This window comes from Bubalus kerabau, chromosome 8 (genome assembly GCF_029407905.1).
Source record: "Bubalus kerabau isolate K-KA32 ecotype Philippines breed swamp buffalo chromosome 8, PCC_UOA_SB_1v2, whole genome shotgun sequence".
NCBI classification, from domain to species: Eukaryota; Metazoa; Chordata; class Mammalia; order Artiodactyla; family Bovidae; genus Bubalus; species Bubalus kerabau.
This window is the reverse complement of record NC_073631.1, coordinates 100946865-100968809: the sequence shown is the minus strand read 5'-3', so window position 1 is coordinate 100968809 and position 21945 is coordinate 100946865. Positions and strand designations below refer to the sequence as shown.

At 41.0% G+C, this 21945-nt stretch overlaps 1 protein-coding gene and 1 long non-coding RNA gene across 12 annotated transcripts in view; one reads left to right on the top strand and one right to left on the bottom strand.

Moving 5' to 3' along the window:
* Window positions 1–21945, bottom strand: part of EXOC4 (exocyst complex component 4) — an 804929-nt gene that overhangs the window by 107717 nt on the left and 675267 nt on the right. For 7 of the 11 annotated variants that reach the window (XM_055590952.1, XM_055590951.1, XM_055590959.1 and 4 more), the window contains one exon: window positions 14399–14577. In XM_055590952.1, the coding sequence (XP_055446927.1) occupies window positions 14399–14577 (179 nt within the window). The other 4 variants (XM_055590955.1, XM_055590957.1, XM_055590956.1 and 1 more) reach the window with 4 other exon arrangements.
* Window positions 1–21945, top strand: part of LOC129659514 (uncharacterized) — a 40991-nt gene that overhangs the window by 11773 nt on the left and 7273 nt on the right. The gene's annotated exons all lie outside the window — the stretch shown is intronic.

The following is a 21945-nucleotide window of genomic DNA, read 5'->3' as shown; positions in this document are numbered from 1 at the left end:
GCACACTAGCAACAGGCGATGGTGTTGTTTTTCCCAACGCTGTGGTCTGCACTCTGAGAAAAGTCAGGTTTGGCCTAACATCATCGTCTCACTCTGATCTTGGGCCCACGGTCAAACTTCTGTTTCATGTTCATGCTTTGTAAATGGAGAGAATAAAGGCTGTTAACTCCAGCTTGAGGCAGGGATAAAGGATTAAGAATTAATGATTATAAAGGCCCTTGAAAAAGTATGAAACGCAATCTACATGTTGAGTGCCGTTACTGTCCTTGCAGCGTCCTCTGGGACTGTCACATGCACACACGTGTGCACATATCGCCCCTCTCCTGGGGGCCGGCAGATGGCAAAGGGCCTTTGTGCACTACTGATTAATAAGCAAGCTGTCTGAAAAGCCAGATCCAGTTTACATGTAGAACATTTTTCTAAATCCAATCCTTCAAAGTGAGGGAGATTTCTTCCATTCAATCCAAGCTAACCCTTTAGCCTCTTTCCATCTCCCCATCAGGATTTGTCTTTCCTGGTCCCCTGCATTTGTCATATACCCACACTGAGTTTCAAGGGTGAAGAAATGAAAAGACATACTCTTTTTCTAGTGAGGAGTTCATGAAGTCATGGCTTCATGTTGGTTAGGGACCTTATCTCACGTTCTAAAGCACTCAGTGATCTGAGGGCTTTTCCAGATAAAAGCTTGGGTTTAACAGCATCATCAGAGCCTTCAGGTACAATCTTTAACTTGATTCTCATTCACTTGACGGGTTTTTTTATTTCCCTGTTTGGCAGCCAAATCAGTCCCCTGCAATTTCTCATTCAAGTCCTGCTGCCCGAGTAGCCACTGCTCCTCATTTCCACTCAAGGTGTCAATCTGGGTAATCTCACATTTCCATGCTCTCCTCAGTCTGGTTCTATTTCAGCATGTCATTTTAAAGCCCTTTCTTGCTTTCCACTTTCTTTTGCCTTCCCTTTTCCCCAGAGATTTTCATTCCTATTTCTCCTTCCAGATTCCATTTTAGAGTTTTGTTGGAAGATTCAATCATTCAGCTGGAAGCTCCCAGCCACCACACTTAAGCCAATCCATGATATTACCGTATTTTCATCAAATATTTCCCTGTTGGATACAAATTTCGGCCTTTTCAAAGAAACAGCCATGTAACGAACTCCAAAATTATTTGGAACGCTCACAGCACTAGCCCTCTGCAGTTTCACAATCGATAACCACCTCCTTGCCGAGGGAGGTAGGAGGCTGTTTTCTCATCAGTACTCAGCCCGGGACAGTGGACTCTACAGATGATCAGCTAATTGCCAGGAGGGAACTGTAGTTGATTCTGACATGGTTTCCAATAGCATTGGAACCCTCTCTTCATAGTTTCGGAGAACACAAAGGACAGATGTTAACAGGGTTTTAAAAGTACCCGTAAGACTTGAGATACAGAGAAGTCTGAAGGGGTAGGAGAAAGTGAAGACCCTGTACTTGGGGAGCAGTACAATGAGTGAGCGCCCCAGTGATAGGATTGACAGCCGTAACCCCAAGAAGCCCGTACTGAGTTCCCATGGAGTGTTACATACTAGGAACTCCAAGTTTATCCTCTCATGTAGTGCTTACACCAACCCAATGAGGATCCAGCATCATATCTATTTTACAACGAGACCGATTTAGTTCAGAAAGGCTAAATAATTTCCCTTTGGTGATACAATAACTTGCCTTATTTGTCCCCAGGTGCACTTGACTTCAAAGTCAAGTATGTACTATATACATGCCTGTTAGACTAGGGCAGAGAAGGCATTGGCACCCCACTCCACTACTCTTGCCTGGAGAATCCCATGGACGGAGGAGCCTGGTAGGCTGCAGTCCATGGGGTTGCTAAGAGTTGGACACGACTGAGCGACTTCACTTTCACTTTTCACTTTCATGCACTGGAGAAGGAAATGGCAACCCACTCCAATGTTCTTGCCTGGAGAATCCCAGGGATGGGGGAACCTGGTGGGCTGCCATCTATGGGGTCGCACAGAGTCAGACATGACTGAAGCGATTTAGCAGCAGCAGCAGCAGCAGACTAAGGGAAAGAGTCTGAATTAAAAGAGAGAGTAAGAGGGAAGCAAACAACCACTATTTAGGAGCCATGTGAGGGTATTCAATGAGAAGAAAGGGAAAAAAATGAGTAGACATATTTATAAAAGGGACTTAACTCCTGCATATCAGTACTTAAGATGCACTAAGGAGACAGGAACACGGGAACCCCATGGGTCAGCCTGAGGCCTGGATGATATCATCAGTAACAGTGCAGAGTACACCACTGTGGAGAAGGAGTTGGGAGGGTCCACATGTTCTTCCTTATAAAGTGACAGAATTACCAGCATCTCCATTGTTTGTAACAACACGGTCTCAGAAAACTCCTAACATGATGTGAACACCCTCAGCACAGGGACTTTGCACACACTTCTTTCTTCATTAAAATAAATTTCAATCAACTTTTAAGGAACAATAGAATACAATTAAGACTGAAAATGAACAAAGCTGAATCATCATAAAATGATTGTTTAGCGTTTCTATTCCTGCAAAACATATGATTGGTTTAGAAACTGGTAAAACATAGACCAAGTATATTGGGCATGTCCCAAGTATACTGGGAGTATATTTGGACAGTTCCAAATATTTCAAGGCTCACACAAAAGTAGAAGTTGTATCAATTATTAATAGACAAGATCAAAACAAATTCTGAATTGGGCAGAAGGTGGCAAACTCCTGAACGAGGTATACTTCCGGTGTTCGTGCAATCTTCCCAGTAAACAGTATACTCGTGAACCCAGCCAATGACAATGAATTTGGAAGTTGTCACCAAAAGAGGAAGAGGAATGATGAAACCACAGAATGAGAGCTGGCTGAGGAAAATGACAGTTAATGAGACCAAAAAATGATTATGGCAGAGAAAGCCCAACCTCAAAAACACGATTTGAGAAACTAAATGTGTAGAGTTAGGCTAAGCAACTGCTGAGGAGGAACTGGTCTGATAACAGTCTACAAATATTTGAAACTTGTAAATACTGGAGCAGGAGAGAAATTACCATGCACGGAGTTTTAATTAAAAATAATCAGATGAAATCATGACAGGAAAACTCTGGCTTAATGATTTGACAAAAGCGAAGCTGAAACAGGACAATGTCCCACGAGATCTTGGCTAGGGACATTTTTATTCTCATTTGTGTCAAGGCAGAAAACCAAACAGCAAGGGGAGGGGGAGCCTGGATTTTATCTTTTGTTTGCCATTAAGGCAGAAAAAGCCCATGACAGCAAGCTCTATTCATATTCAATTCCTATTTCATCTCCTAGAAAATGTTAAATCATAGCAGTGCACAAAGACCCCCTGGTTTGCCACAAAACCATGTGTTTGAGGGATGTGGGTGTACAGACACTTGGACCTTGTCCATCTTCATTTGCAATGATATAATTCACTTGTAAACACTTCCACATTCATTCAATTGGTTTGGCAATCACAGCCTTTTGTTTTAAGAGAGGCACTGATTCCTGTGCCCTTCTCATTTAACTGATTTGAAGAAGGGAAGAGGAAGATGTCTATCTTTAATCAGGTGTGGGGGAACAGCTGGGCTAACTAGGGACTGCTGAGCAGAAGTGGGCGGCTGTCCTGCTTCTGTACAACACTCTGAGCCCGGTGTTCTTGTCTGTAAAAAGGGAAGTCATGCTAACCCCAAACTTTTGAGACCAGACCTGGCAAAATAACTATAGAGTATTTCCCAAATAGAAGAACTACTCCAAGAAGAAATTTTGGAGGAATTTCAGATCAAAAATCAGTGGCTCTCCACCTTGGCTATTTGTTGAAATTGCTTGAGTGTATTTGAGTGTGTTAGTTGCTCAGTTCAGTCACTCAGTCATGTCCTTGACTGCAGCACACCAGGCCTTCCTGTCCATCACCAACTCCCAGAGTCTACTCAAACTCATGTCCGTTGAGTCAGTGATGCCATCCAACCATCTCATCCTCTGTCGTCCCCTTCTCCTCCTGCCTTCAATCTTTCCCAGCATCAGGGTCTTTTCAAATGAGTCAGCTCTTTGCATCAGGTGGCCGAAGTATTGGAGTTTTGATTTCAACACCAGTCCTTCCAATGAACACTCAGGACTGATCTCCTTTAGGATGGACTGGTTGGATCTCTTGCAGTCCAAGGGACTCTCAAGAGTTTTCTCCAACACCACAGTTCAAAAGCATCAATTCTTCAGCACTCAGTCGTGTCCAAATTTTTGTGACCCCATGGACTGTAGCCCACCAGACTCCTCTGTCTATGGGATTCTCCAGGCAAGCATATTGGAGTGGGTTGCCATTTCCTTCTCCAGGGGATCTTTCCAACCCAGGGATTGAACTTGGGTCTCCTGCATTGCAGGCAGATTGTTTTACCATCTGAGCCACCAGGGAAGCCAAAATTGCCTGAGATGATTGTTAAAAGCTTGGTACTCTGAGCATGTCCCCCAGAGAATGTGACTGGAAACTCTATAAGTCATCTTAATGCAAGTCAAGGTTGAGAACCAATCCTTTACAACACTGGTTCTCAACCCCTGATTTGAATGGTTTAAGGATCCCCAGGCCACATTTTGGCACAAATTAAATGAAAATCTGGAGCGCGGCCCAGCATCAGTATTTTTTGGGGGGAAGAGGCGATGTTGCATTTTGACAACCTTTTAAATTTCTTTTTTAATTGGAGGCTAATTGCTTTATAATGTTGTGTTGATGAGTATTTTTAAAAACTCCCCAACTGATTATAATTGACATGCGGCTAACTTTGAGAACTGCTACTCTAAAAGGATATTTTTCAGGAAATAACTTTCACTTACAAATGAGTTTTGAGTCAACAATGCATATTAGAAGGACCTAATGTAAATGAGCTAACATAAAACTATTTTTGGTGAAGAAAAATTCAGAGAGCAGTTTAATCTCAGCATGGCCTTGTCCGAAATTAATATGACTGTACACATTTACTACAGATTGTTTAGTACACACTGCAACTAAGAAGTAGTTACAGACCCTAACTGAGTGGCTCAGAGGAGGAAAAAACATCTTCTGTATAAAGGTTTTCAGATCCACAAGATTATAATCTATCAACTGCATAACTGTTTAAGGTGGACAACTATTTTTTTAAGCAAGCTATTCAACTTGTCCAAACACTGGGCTTATAATAGATGCATTCATCATGTTAAAAAAAAAATTCATCACCAGAAAGATAGACAAAAGCAATTTGTGGTGGGAAAGTGGAAACTCAATCTAGAATTCAGAAGGAGCAGTCTAGAGGGGACCATATGAATTGGAGGCATAAAAATCAATCCTAGAACATCACCAGTGATAAGTCACACTGATAGAAGTTTGCCTTGATAGATGTGATGAGAATGGTTTTATCTTTGTGCTTTTCCTTCCCAAACCTACAAGCCCCATGTAATCATGAAAAGAGATTAGACAAATCCGTATTGAAGGACATTCTGCAAAAAATCTGACCAGTATTCCTCTAAACTGTCAAGATCATCGAAAACAAAGAAAGACTAGGAAACTGTTCACAGTCTAAAGAGATTATGATTATATGTATTATGATACCCTAGATGAGATCCTGGAACAGAAAAAGGCCTTTAGATAAAAAATAAGGTAATATGAATATAGACCTTAATGAATGATAATGGATTAATATCGGTTTATCAGTTGTGACAAATTTAAGATGTTAACAATTAGGAAAACTGGGTATGAGATACACAGGAAATCTGTACTGTCTTTGCAAGTATAATCTAAAAGTATTCTAAATTAAAATTTCTCTTAAAAATAAATCTCTGAAGTCCCACAATGGATATATTAGCATTCATCAGTGAACTGAAGTGTGCAATCACTGGGCTGGCCAAAAAGTTCCTTTGGGATTTTCTATAGCACCTTATGGAAAAATTCTAATGAACTTTTTGGCCAACACAATACATTAGCAGCTGAAATCTCTTGGGAATCATGAGGGACGTGTAATGATTGGAGAGCAGTCAGGTTTGAAACAAGCAAAAAGGAAGCCATAGTCATTTCATATTGGTTGGCCTGAACATTTCTAAAGATAATCAAATCAAATAACAAAATAACCAAATTGCCACAGAAGTCATCTGATAGTGTGCAGATCTGCCAATATTATGAAATTGCACGCCTGCAACAGGGAAATGTATGCCCTGTCTTGTGCCTGATTATGTTGGGAGAAATAAAAAGACTCTGAACAAATTATATAAATAGAGCAGTAAAGTCCTGTAAGATGCTCTGGGGTGAGAGAATTCCATCAATAAAGAAGTCTGGGAAACACTGCCCTGTCGTAATTACTCCATCAACATATTTTTTAAAAGAATTTTTTTTAGACCATTTAAAAAAGTCTTTATTGAATTGGTTACAATATTGCTTCTATATTATGCTTTGGGTTTTTGGCCATAGAGTATGTAGGATCTTAGCTCCCTGACCAGGGACCGAACTTGCACTCTCTGCACTGGAAGATGACGTCATAACTACTGGACCCAGGGAAGTCCCTCATTAACATACTGAGATTTGAACAGTTTTACTGTATGCAGGAACTATATTTAATGTTCTTTGATGTTTTTCAAGTGTATTTGGTCACTAAACTCTCTTGCCTATAGCATCAACAGAAGAGTTTTAGAAAATGCTGGGCCTAAAACATACTTCTCTGCAGGAGATTTGGAGACTGGACAATTGAAGTATTTATTGATTTCAGACTTTATTTTTCTGGGCTCCAAAATCACTACAGATGGTGACTGCAGCCATGAAATTAAAAGACGCTTACTCCTTGGAAGGAAAGTTATGACCAACCTAGATAGCATATTCAAAAGCAGAGACATTACTTTGCCAACAAAGGTCCGTCTAGTCAAGGCTATGGTTTTTCCTGTGGTCATGTATGGATGTGAGAACTAGACTATGAAGAAGGCTGAGCGCCAAAGAATTGATGCTTTTAAACTGTGGTGTTGGAGAAGACTCTTGCGAGTCCCTTGGACTGCAAGGAGATCCAACCAGTCCATTCTGAAGGAGATCAGCCCTGGGATTTCTTTGGAAGGAATGATGCTAAAGCTGAAACTCCAGTACTTTGGCCACCTCATGCGAAGAGTTGACTCATTGGAAAAGATTCTGATGCTGGGAGGGATTCGGGGCAGGAGGAGAAGGGGACAACAGAGGATGAGATGGCTGGATGGCATCGCTGACTCGATGGACGTGAGTCTCAGTGAACTTCGGGAGTTGGTGTTGGACAGGGAGGCCTGGCGTGCTGCGATTCATGGGGTCACAAAGAGTCGGACACAACTGAGCGACTGATCTGATCTGATCTAACTAAGAGGACATTTCAAGTAAGTTTCAGAAAGCCAGCTGTATGGACTGGCAGTATTTTAGATCTTCATCAACAGTGACCTAAGTGATGAGCTGTAACACTAACAGAACTTTCTGTGATGATGGAAATGTTGTATAACTGCCATGTTCAGTAGTCACTGAATATCTGAAATGTGGCTAGTATACCTAAGCAAATGAATTATATATTTTAGTTAATCCTAATTAATTTCAATATAAATAACTACACAAGATTAGTGGCTGCTATTAGGGCAATACAGTAGCTAGAATATATTCTGTAACACACTATTTCAAATCTTAAAAGATGATGCTGTTAAAGTGTTGCACTCAACATGCCAGCAAATTTAGAAAACTCAGCAGTGGCCACAGGACTGGAAAAGGTCAGTGTTCATTCCAATCCCAAAGAAAGGCAATGCCAAAGAATGTTCAAACTGCTGCAAAATTGCACTCATCTCACACGTTAGCAAAGCAATGCTCAAAATTCTCCAAGCCAGGCTTCAACAGTACATGAACCAAGAACTTCCAGATGTTCAAGCTGGATTTAGAAAAGGCAGAGGAACCAGAGATCAAATAGACAACATCCGCTGGATCATCAAAAAAGCAAGAGCGTTCCAGAAAAACATCTACTTCTGCTTTATTGACTATGCTCAAGCCTTTGACTGTGTGGACCACAACAAACTATGGAAAATTCTTAAAGAGATGGGACCATCTTACCTGCCTCCTGAGAAATCTGTATGCAGGTCAAGAAGCAACAGTTAGAACTGGACATGGAATAATGGACTGGCTCCAAATTGGGAAAGGAGTACATCAAGGCTGCATATTGTCACCCTGCTTATTTAACATGCAGCGTACATCATGTGAAATGCTGGGCTGGACGAAGCACGAGCTGGAATCAAGATTGCTGGGACAAATATCAATAACTTCAGATATGTAGATGACACCACCCTTATGGCAGAAAGTGAAAAGGAACTAAAGAGCCTCTTGATGAAAGGAAGAGGAAAGTGAAAAAGCTGACTTAAAACTCAACTTTCAAAAAACTAAGATCAGGCATCTGGTCTCATCACTTCATGGCAAATAGAAGGGGAAACAATGGAAATAGTGACAGACTTTATTTTCTTGGGCTCCAAAGTCAGTGCAGATGGTGATTGCAGCCATGAAATTAAAAGATGCTTGCTCCTTGGAAGAAAAGCTATGACCAACCTAGATAGCATAATAAAAAGCAGAGACATTACTTTGCCGACAAAGGTCTGTCTAGTCAAGGCGATGGTTTTCCAGTAGTCAAGTATGGATGTGAGAGATGGACTATAAAGAAAGCTGAGCACTGAAGAATTGATGCTTTTGAACTGTGGTGTTGGAGAAGACTCTTGAGAGTCCCTTGGACTGCAAGGAGATCCAACCAGTCCATCATAAAAGAAATCAGTCTGGAATATTCACTGGAAAGATTGATACTGAAGCTGAAACTCCAATACTTTGGCCACCTGATTAGAAGAACCAACTCCCTGGAAAAGATCCTGATGCTGGGAAAGATTGAAGGCAGGAGGAGAAGGGGATGACAGAAGATGAGATGGTTGGATGGCATCACTGACTTGGTGGACATGAATTTGAGCAAACTGTGGAAGTTGGTGATGGACAGGGAAGCCCGTGTCACTGTGGCAATATTCACATTAACCAAGAGATGGATGAAATATAAATACCCCCTGAGAGATGCCTGGATAAAGAAAATGCAGTATATCCATACAGTGGAATATTGTTCAGCCATTTATAAAAAAAAAAAGGAAATTTGGTCATATGCTATAATATGGATACACTTTAAGGACACTGTGAAATGAGACAGTCACAAAAATACAAATACTGTATAATTCCACTTATATTGTTGTTTAGTCACTAAGTCATGTCACATTCTTTTGCAACTCCATGGGCTGTAGCCCACCAGGCTTCTCTGTCCATGGGATTTCCCAGGCCAGAATACTAAGACTGGAGTGGATTGCCATTTCCTTCTCCAGGGGATCTTCCCGACCCAGGGGATGAACGTTCGTCTCCTGCATTGGCAGGAGGGTTCTTAACCACTGCGTCACCAGGGAAGCCCCCTCCACTTATATGGGGGCATCTAAAGTAGTCAACCTTTGGACTTCCCTGGTGGTCTGGTGGTTAAGACTCTGGGCTTCCACTGCAGGGGGTGTGGGTTTGATCCCTGGTTGGTGAACTAAGATCCTACATGTCAAGTGGTTGCAAAAAAAAAAAAAAAGAAAGTTGAATAAAAAAAAAAAAAATAGAAAAATAGTAGTCAAACTCATAGAAATAGAAAGTAGACAGTGGTTACATCAGGGGTTGGGGGAGAGGGGGAAATTGGGTGTTGAGGGGTATAGGGTTTCAGTTATGTGAGACGGAAAAGTTTCAGAAACCTCATGCGTAGTAATAAACACTTTGTGAACACAACTCTACTGAACTGTACACTTAAAAACGGTTAAGATGGTGTATCTGATGTTACATATTTCTTAACACAATTGAAAAAAACAGTATAATTGCATAGCTAGTACTGTAATTCATGAGCCAATTCTGGGAAACAAAGTTATGAGATTTATTTGACCCTGTGGTTTCTCAAAAAAAAAAAAAAATTATGGTATGACTTTTTATTATCCATGTACGTGGGCACAACAAGATCCGCAGTAATGGGAGTTGAGGAAGCCAGAGCAAGATAAACCTGGGGTCGAACGAACTTGCAATATCAGCCGAATTTAGAAAGGGTAACAATTAAACCACCATCTGAGAGACTGATCTGGGCTCCTAATGCTGCCTGAGTCCAGCTTGGTTGTTCTGGACTGAGAGACTGGCAGCCTCAGGCCAAAAGTCTTTAACATCCAGGGATGGGCAGGTAGAGGCCAGGGAAATGTTTTCAGGCACGTTATTTTATAGAAAAAATATTCAACATTTAATTTCTGAGGCATAGGACAGAAGAAAGAGGTTTAGACTGAAGCAAAGGGAGGTTAATAAAAACTAGATGACATCCTCAATGGTAAGGTTACTTGAAGAGCAGAATATATAATCAAGAAGTTGTAGATTCTCTAATCCTGGAGATTTTTACAGAATCCAAGAAAGGAAGAAGGGACCCCTGAGGAAGCAAGGCAGTGAAAATAAGCCCTGGAGTCCCCTTCAAGTTCTCTGTACTCTATTTTTAAAAGCAACACCTCCGTAAAACACAGGGATAAAATACAAAAGAAAATCATTAGTGTTCCAATTGAATGCACTTTAACAATTTCTATATAGGTCACATTTTGCTCAGAATTTTCTTAAAGTTAATTTCAGACTTTTTATTTAGTATTCTTACAAACAGCAGCTATTACAGAGGACAGATAGTCTGTGCCTTTACTACAAAGTTGAAACTCTGATCAATGAGGGGAGATATCTATAAATCTAGATCCTGAATGTCCAACACTAAATATGGTCCTGCTCAACTTCCTTGCACTGAAAGCGTATTTGTTAAAAACAGATCCTGAACACAGAGATTCTAGAAGTGGGAGTGGGAGACTGAGCCGTGGGTAGGGGGATAGAGAGTTAGAAACCAAGGCGTATACAAGGAGAGACTGAGAGACCCATGAGCGGAGGCCAAGTTAGGTCAATCCAAGTCTTCTCTAGGATGGCTTCATGAGCTCTTGGTAAAAATGCTCTTTTTGTCTGGGATCAAATAATCTTGGGGCTGCTGGTGGCCAAGAACGTTACTATATGAAAAGGTCTTCCCTGAGATGAAATAAAGGAATACAGCAAAAATAAAGAATGGCGGAGAGAGAGGGCGCAGGCGTGTAAACAGGTCTGTTATGTCCTGTTATCTTGTGAACCTCTGCGTTCAGCCACATCTGAAGCCTTTGATTTACTGGTTTTACAAATCAAAGAATTTTTTTGGTCCTTTAATTGGGCTGTGACTGTCACCAGTCTTCCCAGGTGGCTCAGTAGGAAAGAATCTGCCTGCAATGCAGAAGATGCAGGAAACATGGGTTTGATCCCTGGGTCGGGAAGATGCCCTGGAGGAGGGAATGGCAATCCACTCCAGTCTTCTTGCCTGGGAAATCCCACGGACAGAGGAGCCTGGTGGGCTACGGTCCACGGGGTCACAAAAAGTCAGACATGACTGAAGTAACTGAGCACTCAACACAAAGAATTTTAAGTAGAATAAGTTGAAGGAAGACTGAGCAGGAGAGTACTGGGAGAAATGGAGCAGGAACAAAGGACTGTGGAAGGATGAAAAAGGAGCAGTGTCTTTGGTGCAGTTAGGATCTACGTGAGGTAAGGAGACTCTCCTAAGTGTAGGGAAAACAGAAAATAGTAGAAGAGACAGAAAAACCATCTTTGAAAAAAGGGCCAACTCTTATTTTCTGGGCACATGGCCAGCCATGCTCTGCCATTCTCCTCTACTTGAAATACTTCATGTCTTTATATTGAACAGGAGGAGAATCCTGTTGTAATATCTAAAGAGATTGTTTTTTACTATGAAAATAATTTTCTGCAAACTTTCTCCATGTACCGTAATTATAATAAGGCACAGTATTATCATCCAAAATAGTTGAACAGATGTGGACAAAAAATAAACTTCTATATTTCTTTTCTTGACTTTCCCCCATCCTGAGTCTCTGGGAGGGCTAGACAAAAGGCTGGCATTTTCTTCATGCTATCGAGTCTCCAGACTTGGCAATACTTTTGTTGAGGTAATCATGTGGTTCACTTTTCAAAAGAATATAAAGAGCTGTCCCTGATTCCCCTTCTAAAGTCACACTGACATGGAACAATCAGAGTAACCCATTATCAGAGAATCCCCTGCTTTGTTCAAATTATAAACAGCAATGGGCATCTCTGCTGGGAATTTGAAGACTAGATGAGTGTGGGTGAGCGAGGCATGTTGCTAACAGAATAAACCAGGCTTGCTTGATGCTTTGTTTTAACAAAGACAACATAACTAGTGATTACAGTTCACTTGGGTTTTGCGCTGATCGTCAAAATGCTGACAGTCACTTAAATCACTCACTGGGTGGAATAATCACCCTGAAAGGAACCGAGAGGGTACAACTTATATTATAAAATGGAATTGAGCATACGAGAGGTATTAACGGGCGTGGTACGAGAGATCTTTGTCAGAAAACCAGAGATGATAGAAGGCATGAATTAGACATCAACTGTACCGGGGACTCTTAGTGACACGAACACAACAGCGAAATGGTGCAATTACAGAGTTGAGCATAACTCTGAGAGCATGTCTCTCCTTTTCTGAGAATAGTTGAAGCCAGGTTAGCCCGTGTGGATCACTCAGTGGCTTGCTGTAGAGGCTGTGTCCTATTTGGCCTTGTGGAACCCTTTTAGAATAGAAATCTGGACTGCTGTGCTGCCAAAGTAAGAGACTGCATTGTTAAATGTTAGACTCGGATGACCCACCAAACGACAGGACTCCTTCCAGTCATCACTAACACACCAGCCCAAGCAGCCCTACCTTTCAAGAGTCAAAGGAAACGGGGACGGGAAGCATCGGGTTCCTCTTCAGAGCTGTTTATTTTGCAAGGAACAAAAGGGAAAGTCAGCTCCTCCCTGGTTTTTTTGTTGGTGGTGGTGGTGGAGTGAGGTGAGTCTGGGAGATAAAATGGCTAATTTCAACTACTACTTGTAACAGGTTCCCTGATCTGAAGGGATCATAAAGTTGAAAGCCTCTCAAGGGTATCTACTTAGGCAGAGTCTGCTCAGACTGATACTGCACCCAAGCTATCCATAGTAGATGAATATATTTCTAAGAGTAAACAAGTACAATTTTATTATCAGCTAAAAGCAATATTTTCTATAATAAAAGTATAAAAATAAAAATATTATCAAAGAGCAGTATTTTAATGAGATTTCTAAAGCAGAATACCTAACATCAAAAGCCCCCTCCCTTCCATCCTTCTTTCTCACCCCCTGTTGACCCCCAGGACAGCTACACAACCTGCGGGAGATCATAAGTAGTGAGCATTTAAAAGTCTCCTAGACTCTGCCCGTGAGACTCGTGTTTCAGGAAATAATTTACTCTAGTTTATTTCATCCACATCTTCTCCCTCTTGGGTCTGGAAATCATGGTTCATCAAGTAATAATAACTTTTCAAGAGACAGTGATAAAAAATAACTTTCTTTGAAGTTCACAGTCCAAATAATATAAGCTTTTCCTTTAATAATCTTCTAACAGTTCAGTCTAATATTAACTTCAGAGCTGATTTAGTTTCTTTCATGTTCTTGCTGTTATTTTGCTTTTTTCTATCCTGTTTTCTGTCCCTCCATTCATGCATTCAAATCTGCCATCTCCTTTATTCCTTCTGCATTATCGTTTTTTCTTTGCCTTTATTTTAACTGTTGAACACTTCTTAACTAATGCTTTTAAAAAGTACTTATGCTATACTTAATGAATAAATTTTGTGTCCCAAAGTTTTCAAATTATTTTGAAATAACTGATCATTGGTCCTTGATAGAAAAACAGGTTTCCTATTTTCACTTCAGACCCTATCCCTTAATTCCCCTGAAATGTATAATGAGGTTATCTTTCAGCCATCTCTTATCTAGAATAATTGTTTTCCTCATTGTCTGTTTTCTAGCACCTTAACCATTTCTATCAATATAATTGTCTTTTTAGATTTTCATTTCTTTTCTATCAATTAAAATGAAAACATCAACCAAATACACAACTTTGAGCTCCGAGACATAGTTTCTACCCTTGAGAAATCGTAAGAAGGACAAAATATACTGCTTTCTGTTCTTGAGACATGGTGTTTCTATCTTACATGATTCTGCGTTTCTAAGGTTTAATGTCAAGCTATGCTAACATGGACCTTTTTTGACTTCCCATGCCCCAACACACAGAAGTCAAGATTTCTTTGTTTCACAGAACCACAAAGTACCAGAGGCTCAGCACAAGAAGAATCCTTGCACGGATCTTCTGACAATTTGGACATGTGCCCATACGGAGACGTGTAGACACTCTCTCATTTCAAATGTACTCAGCCTAGTTTCTCAGCTGTCCCCACAAGATCCACCCCACCAATACTTACTCTGGGATGTAGAAAGACTGGAGAAAGCTGACTTTGTTCGGCCTGCTAACCATTCCAAGCTCTCATGCATGTTGGCCAAGGCTTTGAGGTCGCTGACGTCACAGAGGATGTCTTGTGGAGGGATTAATTTATCACCCAGGTTCCCAATAAGAACTTCCGACTCCTTGCCAAATGCTGCCCTGCACAACAAATCAGAAGCACACTTTACTTACAGCCTGGAAAAGACAGAGGGGGCAAGACTTTCTAATGCTTGTCTAGAAAAGATGGTTGTTATCATCACTATCTTATAGCATGCTATTTTTCCTACATTCTCTTTTGTCAGAACATTATCATATACATATACTGGCATTATCATATGCATATACTTTCTCCTGTTGTAAGAGAAAGAGTTATTGGAAGAACGAAGACCCTGATGCTTGTACTCCAACCAGTGCAGGCCTGATTATACAGTGACAGTCCTTGAGGATGGCTTCAACACCTGCCCTTTTGTAGGTTTTCCTCTTGCCTCTTCTGCTATGGAAGTTGAAAAATAGCTTCGGGTCTTAAGTATATACATGGTTTGAAAGTGATTATAATATATGAAACAGCCATATTAACTTGGCAGCTAGAAAAGGTTTTAAGCTGTTCAAAAGCAAAGAGGGTCCAATCTCTTTAAGAAAGTAGATTATATTTGAAATGGATGACAGGCTTCATTCATTGATTCATTTTGTGGTTGTTGCTCAGTCGCGTCTGACTCTTTACAGCCCCATGGACTGCAGCACGCCAGGCTTCCCTGTCCTTCAACATCTCCCAGAGCTCGCTCAAACTCATCTCCCTTGAGTCGGTGATGCCATCCAAGCATCTCATCCTCTGTCATCCCTTTCTCCTCCTGCCTTCAATCTTTCCCAGCATCGGGGTCTTTTCCAATGAGTCGGCTCTTTGCAGCAGGTGGTCCAAGTAATGGAGTTTCAGCTTCGGCATCTGTCCTTCCAATGAATATTCAGGGTTGATTTCCTTTAGGATTGACTGATTTGATCCCCTTGCTTTCCAAAGGACTCTCAAGAATCTAATTGTTCTAAAAAGGATTGGAGGCAAGGAAGCTATAAAACATCAAGGCATTCACTATTTGGGTAGAGAAACCAGTACAAATCAGTGAGGGATCCTTTAACTGGCTGGAAAATATAATCAAGTGCATTTCCCATACAGTCCAGTGTCTTCAAAATGTTTCAGTGGTTTTCTTGTGGGGGGAGGAGATGGGCTGAAAAATCAAGTTACATGAGGTTGGAGAAGAATGACATTGGAAGTGACTCAGCCTCTGTACAGAAGGAGGGATGGAGGCTCATACCGTTAAGTATTTCAGCTGCATGATACATAAAAACTAATCCATGTTTCTCTTTCTTTCAAAAACATGGCTGAAATGATACAAGATGACTGAAAATGTTATGGAAAAAAAAATTTCTTTTTGGAAAAGGTACACACAGGTAAATAGAGATGGTGAGAAGAACAGGTGCCTGGAGTTTTCTATATGTCCCAAAGTGTCTAAAACTCACAATACCTTAAGTGAACAGAAGCAAGAGCATTACTTAAGAACAAACCAAAGTAAGTTTCAAGCAAGCAGTGATTATTAGCAGCTGACAATATGGTCAGAACCATGCTTAACTGACACACAGGCATGCAGTGCCCAGCACTAAAGGCGGACGTTCAATGTTGAAAGAAGTAACTGCTCTGAATTAAATGCTTATTAAATGCTACCAAAGAGTGGCTCGTGATAAGACTTCGAGGGTAACTTTTTAAAATTAATTTATTTGTAATTGAAGGGTAATTGCTTTATAGTATTGTGTTGGTTTCTGCCAAACATCAACATGAATCAGTCACAGGTGTCTACCTATGTCCTCTCCCTAAAAGAGGGCAGTATTTTTTTAAGGAAAAGTCACAGTTGATTGAGTTGGGTGAGCAGTGGCTACGGAGGCAATAACACTGCTGTGGACAGAGCATGGGAACTTTGGGTAGGCACACCAAAGAAACGTAAGGGTCATGTAATAGGTCTTGATGGGACTCAGAAGTCGGAATTTCTAATACGTTTCAGTCTCCTTACCTGGGAGACACACTTTCTTTGAATAATAAGGGTTACAGCACAGATTTCTAAGTCAGGCAAACCTGGATCTGAGTCCTCAAACTGCCACTCACGTGCTGTGTGATGCTGCTTAACCGCCCTGAGCATTGTTAGCTGGGCTAATAGTACTGACCTCATACGAAATAATGTAAGAAGCTGATGAAGTGATTTAAAGATCTTCACTGGGAAACTTTCCATTATTACAAAGTAGAGCAAAGCATATATATAATCACCTCCCCTGCAGCCATTGCTCAGCTTCCATTACTAGCAACCCATGGTGGTTCCTGGTGGCTCTGATGGTAAAGTATCTGCCAGCAATGCAGGAGACCCCAGTTGGATTCCTGGGTTGGGAAGACCCCCTGGAGAAGGGAATGGCTGCCCACTCTAGTATTCTTGCCTGGAGAATCCCATGGACAGAGGAGCCTGGCAGGCCACAGTCCATAGGATTGCAAAGAGTCGGACACGACTGAGTTACTAACACTCTCACTTTCACATGGTGAGTACTGTTTCATTTATTCAGATCTACTCTCCATCCCCCTTGGAATATTTTGAAGCAAATCATTCAGGTAAAGTTAAATGCATAACACAGTGCATGGAACTGGATGAAAGCTAATAAGCTGTAGTCATTATTATTCTTAAGTCTGTTGGGATCACGGGTTTATTTACTGTCAACCCAGGGTATGCTGTGATGAATAAATGGAAATAGATGAGTGATCAGAAGTAAATAAATTAGATAGCAAGGGCTAGTTTTACAAATGGAACCTTGTAACATCATAGCAAATGTTGCCATGTCTCAGAGTCCAGACTTCTCAGAATCTTGAAGAGGTAAGTCACTGTGACAGAAACCACCAGCTGCCTACTAGACTTCCAGGCTGCCACACCTTCTCGGTCAAAGGATCTTGACTGCAGGAAGCAACGTCCCCAATGTAAAATCAAAATAAACCAAACCAAAACCCTGCTCACTTTCCCAGCCTCTCTTGTGGATGTGGCGGTCAATGAGATGTAAATTGGAATCAGGAAATAGGCTCCTGAGAAAGTTCTTCCAAGCAGTCTTACTGGCAGGGATTTCTTTTGCCTCCCTCTTTCTGAGTGCAGCCGTGATGAGTGAAGCCGCAGTAGCTCTTCTTCAAATAGCAGGTGACCTTGAGTATGAAAACCACCCTGGGAATAAGGGAGCCAAAGGCAGGAGGACACGAAAGCACCAATGACATCATAGAACTGCCATGCGGCCCCAGATGATACATTTCTGGGCTTCGTGCTATAATAGGAGAGAAAATGAAACCTCATTTGTCTAAGCCACTGCTATTGCAAGTTTCTGCTACTGGCAGTGAAATGTAATTTCAACTGACACAATTATCTAATTAGCATAAGTGATGTCATCTGCAGACAACTTTCCCTGAATTTAGATATCCCTGCAATCGAGTTACTGGGGAAGGCAAAACAATATCTCCTCCATGATTTGAGCCCAGCAGACGGTCATAATATCTACCCCTTGGCTGTCACTCAGTCAAGCTGTAAATATTTAGTTTTCTCAGTCCGTCCTTATACATCAACTCTCTCAGTCCCTTAATCATCTTTGATAGATATAACACACAAAAAAATGCCTCTGAGCTGGGTGGTTAAAAAGCAACAAGGGAGGCAAACTGGCTTTGAAAAAAATAGGCTTGGAGCCATTTTTATGCATGTAGGTGTAACCCTGGGTGGAAAGTGACAATCAAGACAAATGTATTTATGTAGCAGTCTAATCTTCTTATCTGGGGATCTCTGGGCTTAGGGCATGTCTGCTGTGCGCTGCCAGGACTCTACGCCTATCCCATTCCCCTTTGGCTCACAGATTTGCTTAACTCCCTCCGACAGGAAAGCAATAGACGGAGAAAAATACAAACTGCCTGGTGTTGAATACATAGTAGACATCTCATTTGACAGGAATCCATAATCACCCCCTAACAACCTGGAGAGAGCACCACAACCATGACATGGAGAATAAATGATTGACAGCTAGAGCCATTTCGCACGAAAAATCATACCTTCGAGGATTCGTGTGTGTCAAAGACTTTGGTGGACGGTTTTTATGTGTTACAATAACCTTAAGGGGCTGGCTCTAGCTGCTCAACTACAGATTTTTTTCCTACACCCTCTAATTTATTAAATAAATTATGGCATATCCACACTATGGAAAACTATGCAATCATTAGAAATTTTAATACATAGTAGAAAACACTTGGTACCACAGAAAAAAGCTTGATATTGCATACTTTTAGCCATGATATGCAAATGAGTAAAATAAACTGTTATAAAACTGTATGCATTGTATATGTAAAAAGAACAGAATTATGTATCTATGTGAACCGAAATAAGATTGGCTATGTATGAGTCAAAATGTTGCATGACTCGATTATGCTGTGTGCTTCTCTGTATTTTCTATACTTTCTCCAAAGGACACATTTACTTTATAATTAAAAACGAAAAATTGAAAACCCTACAAGTGAGAAAAACCTTTCAAACGGATGCATCAAGCATTTTAGCCTGGAAAATTAGAGTATTTGGGTATTGCAGTTATTTGAGCCAAACTGAAGGCAAGTTTGGTTGGTCTCAAGTCTGGTTTGGACCGTGGCTCCAGGCCTGCTCAGCCTGCAGTCAGTAGGGATCCTTTCCACACTGTAGGTGGGAATGTAATTTGGTACAGCCACTGTGGAGAACAGTTTGCAGGTTCCTTTAAAAAAAAAATAGACATATCATATGATCTAGTAATCCCACACCTGGGAACATATCCAGACAAAACTCTGTGTATTCGAAAAGGTACACGCACCCCAATGTTCTTAGCAGTAGAATTTACAATAGCCAAGACATGGCAACAACCTAAGTGTCCACCAACAGTGGAATGGATGAGGAAGATGCGGCGTGTATATCTATATATGAATCTTACTCAGCCATAAAAAAGTAATATAAAGCCAATTGCAGCAACATGGATGGCTCTAGAGATTATCATACTGAGTAAGTCAGAAAGACAAACATCATGAAGTATCACTTATAAAAGTAATACAAATGAACTTATTTACATAACAGAGAGATACACAGACATAGAAAATAAATTTATGGTTACCAAAAGGGAAAGGGGGTGGGGATAAATCAGGAAGTTGGGATTAGCAGATACACGCTACTGTATATAAAATAGATAAAGAAGGACCTCCTGTATAGTATAGGGAACTACATTCAGTATCTTGAAATAACCTATGATGGAAAAGAATCTAAGAATCATGTATATCTATACCTGAATCACTTTGCTATACACCTGAAACATTGTACATCAACTATACTTCAATTTTTAAAAATATGTTTAAAAAAAAAAAAAAGATGGTGGTCAGCATCTGCCTCAGAGGTCTCACTGTCAGGATGATTGCCTGCCAGCATCCGGTCAGCAGTGTTTCCTCTTTCTAGATCTGAATTTTTATTTAGCCTTCATCTTCTTCTTATTATGAAAGCACATTATTTAACGAAGGTATTACATATGTTTGTGTGAAATGGGCAGCAGAGTAAATCATTACCTGGAGAAGATGAAGTAAGAAGTGTTCAGTTATGGCCCAAAGATTATCTGGCATACCCAGGAACAGACATCAGAACCCAGCACTCATTGGTTCCGTCACTGAACCCTATCTGAGAAGTCACTTTAATTATCAGTAGGCCAACGCACTCACAGAGGCCTAAGAAACTGAAGGAAGAGTGTTAAACCTGTTACGTTTTATTTTACCACACAATTATAATCTTTAAAGAGCCTGAATCTGACAAGAATCCATTTAAGAGAATTTTGCCGAGAGTGTAAAACCTGTTTAACTTAATCTTACCACACAATCATAATCTTTCAAGAGGTCTAGCTGACAAGAATTCATTTAAGAGAAGTTTGCCAAAGATGCCGTAAACTGTCTCCATTTAGTCATTAAGTAATTCTGGTTTTTTTCTCTGAAATCTTAGGAAGGAAAAAAAAGAAAGTACCCTTTCAGCAGACTAAATGGTGCTTATGAAGGAAACAGCACAAATAGTTTCAAAGCGATTTGCAGATCGAGGCTATAGTTGACCACATATCATATATTCTCAGACCCTCTCCACTCTCCAAGTCTTCTGTTAGTACCACTGCTTCCCTTTGCTGACTCTGCTGTAAGAATACTGCTCCAAGAAACAGGAAACATTGCCCAGAGTCCCCTGTGATCCAGAAGACAGCAAGGGGAAGACACAGCCGGGCTCAGATGGAGAAGCAGATCACCAGACTCCTTGTGTCCCGGAGCGGGCAGTGCTGCACCCACACTGAGCACGGAATTGCTTTCCTGAACTGAAGTGTTTCTAGCAGCACCATTATCAGGAGATTCACTCAAGCTCTTATTCGCAATCACGATATCCCATTCAACAATGTTTCTAGCCAAGAAACTTCTTGGGTGAAAATGGCTGATGCAAGATTCATCTATGGTCCAGTTGGGAGACAACTTTTACAAGGCTGGAGTACTTTGACCTAGAGACCAAGATATAGTGCTGTTTTATTTTCCCCCAAGACAATATGGATCTAGAAATCCAAGGGTTAGAAGTAGGAATGATCTCTCTTCTCATTATTAAAACCATGCATGGAGGTTCTGTTAGTGCTCTCACAGCTTTGAGCTAAACTGGTCTCGAGGCACTCAGGAAGGAATGCTTCCACCAGAAAATACAACAATGACTAAATTACATGGGAAAGAGAGACTGTCATCTGGCTGTTTCAGGTTTCTCACACTACTGAACCAACAGGTGGAGAAAGGGGTCACTTTGATGCCTGGAAGGACTGATCTCAATTGCCAAGGGCAAATTTAGTTGCTTCTATGCAATAAAGGCAGAGAGCACTACATCAGATTCACTGGAACCCCTTTTAGTATTTCCAGGGCCAGAGTACAAATAGCTCCTGGTGACTCAGAGGGTAAAGAATCTGCCTGCAATGCAGGAGGTCTGGGTTTGATCCCTGGGTCAGGAAGATCCCCTGGAAAAGGAAAGGCTACCCACTCCAGTATTCTTGCCTGGAGAATCCCATGGACAGAGGAGCCTGGAGGGCTACAGTCCATGGGGTCGCAAAGGGTCAGACACGACTGAGCGAATAAACAACAACACAAAACTTAGCATTTAACCTTTTCTAGGTGTACAGTTTAATGGCATTAAGTACATTCACAATGTTGTGCAACCAGTATCATTATTTCCAGAACTTTCCCGTCCTCCCAAATAGAAACTCTGTACTCGTTAAAGGGGAACTTCCCATTCTCCCCACTCCCCCAGCCCCTGGTAACTACTATGCTAGTTTACCTCTAAAAATTTGCCTATTCCAGGTACCTTATATAAGTGGATTCATATACGTCCCTTTGAGTCTGGCTTACTTCACTTACCATAACATTTCAAAGTTCACTCATGTTGTAGTATGTATCAGAATTTCATTCCCGTTTAAGGC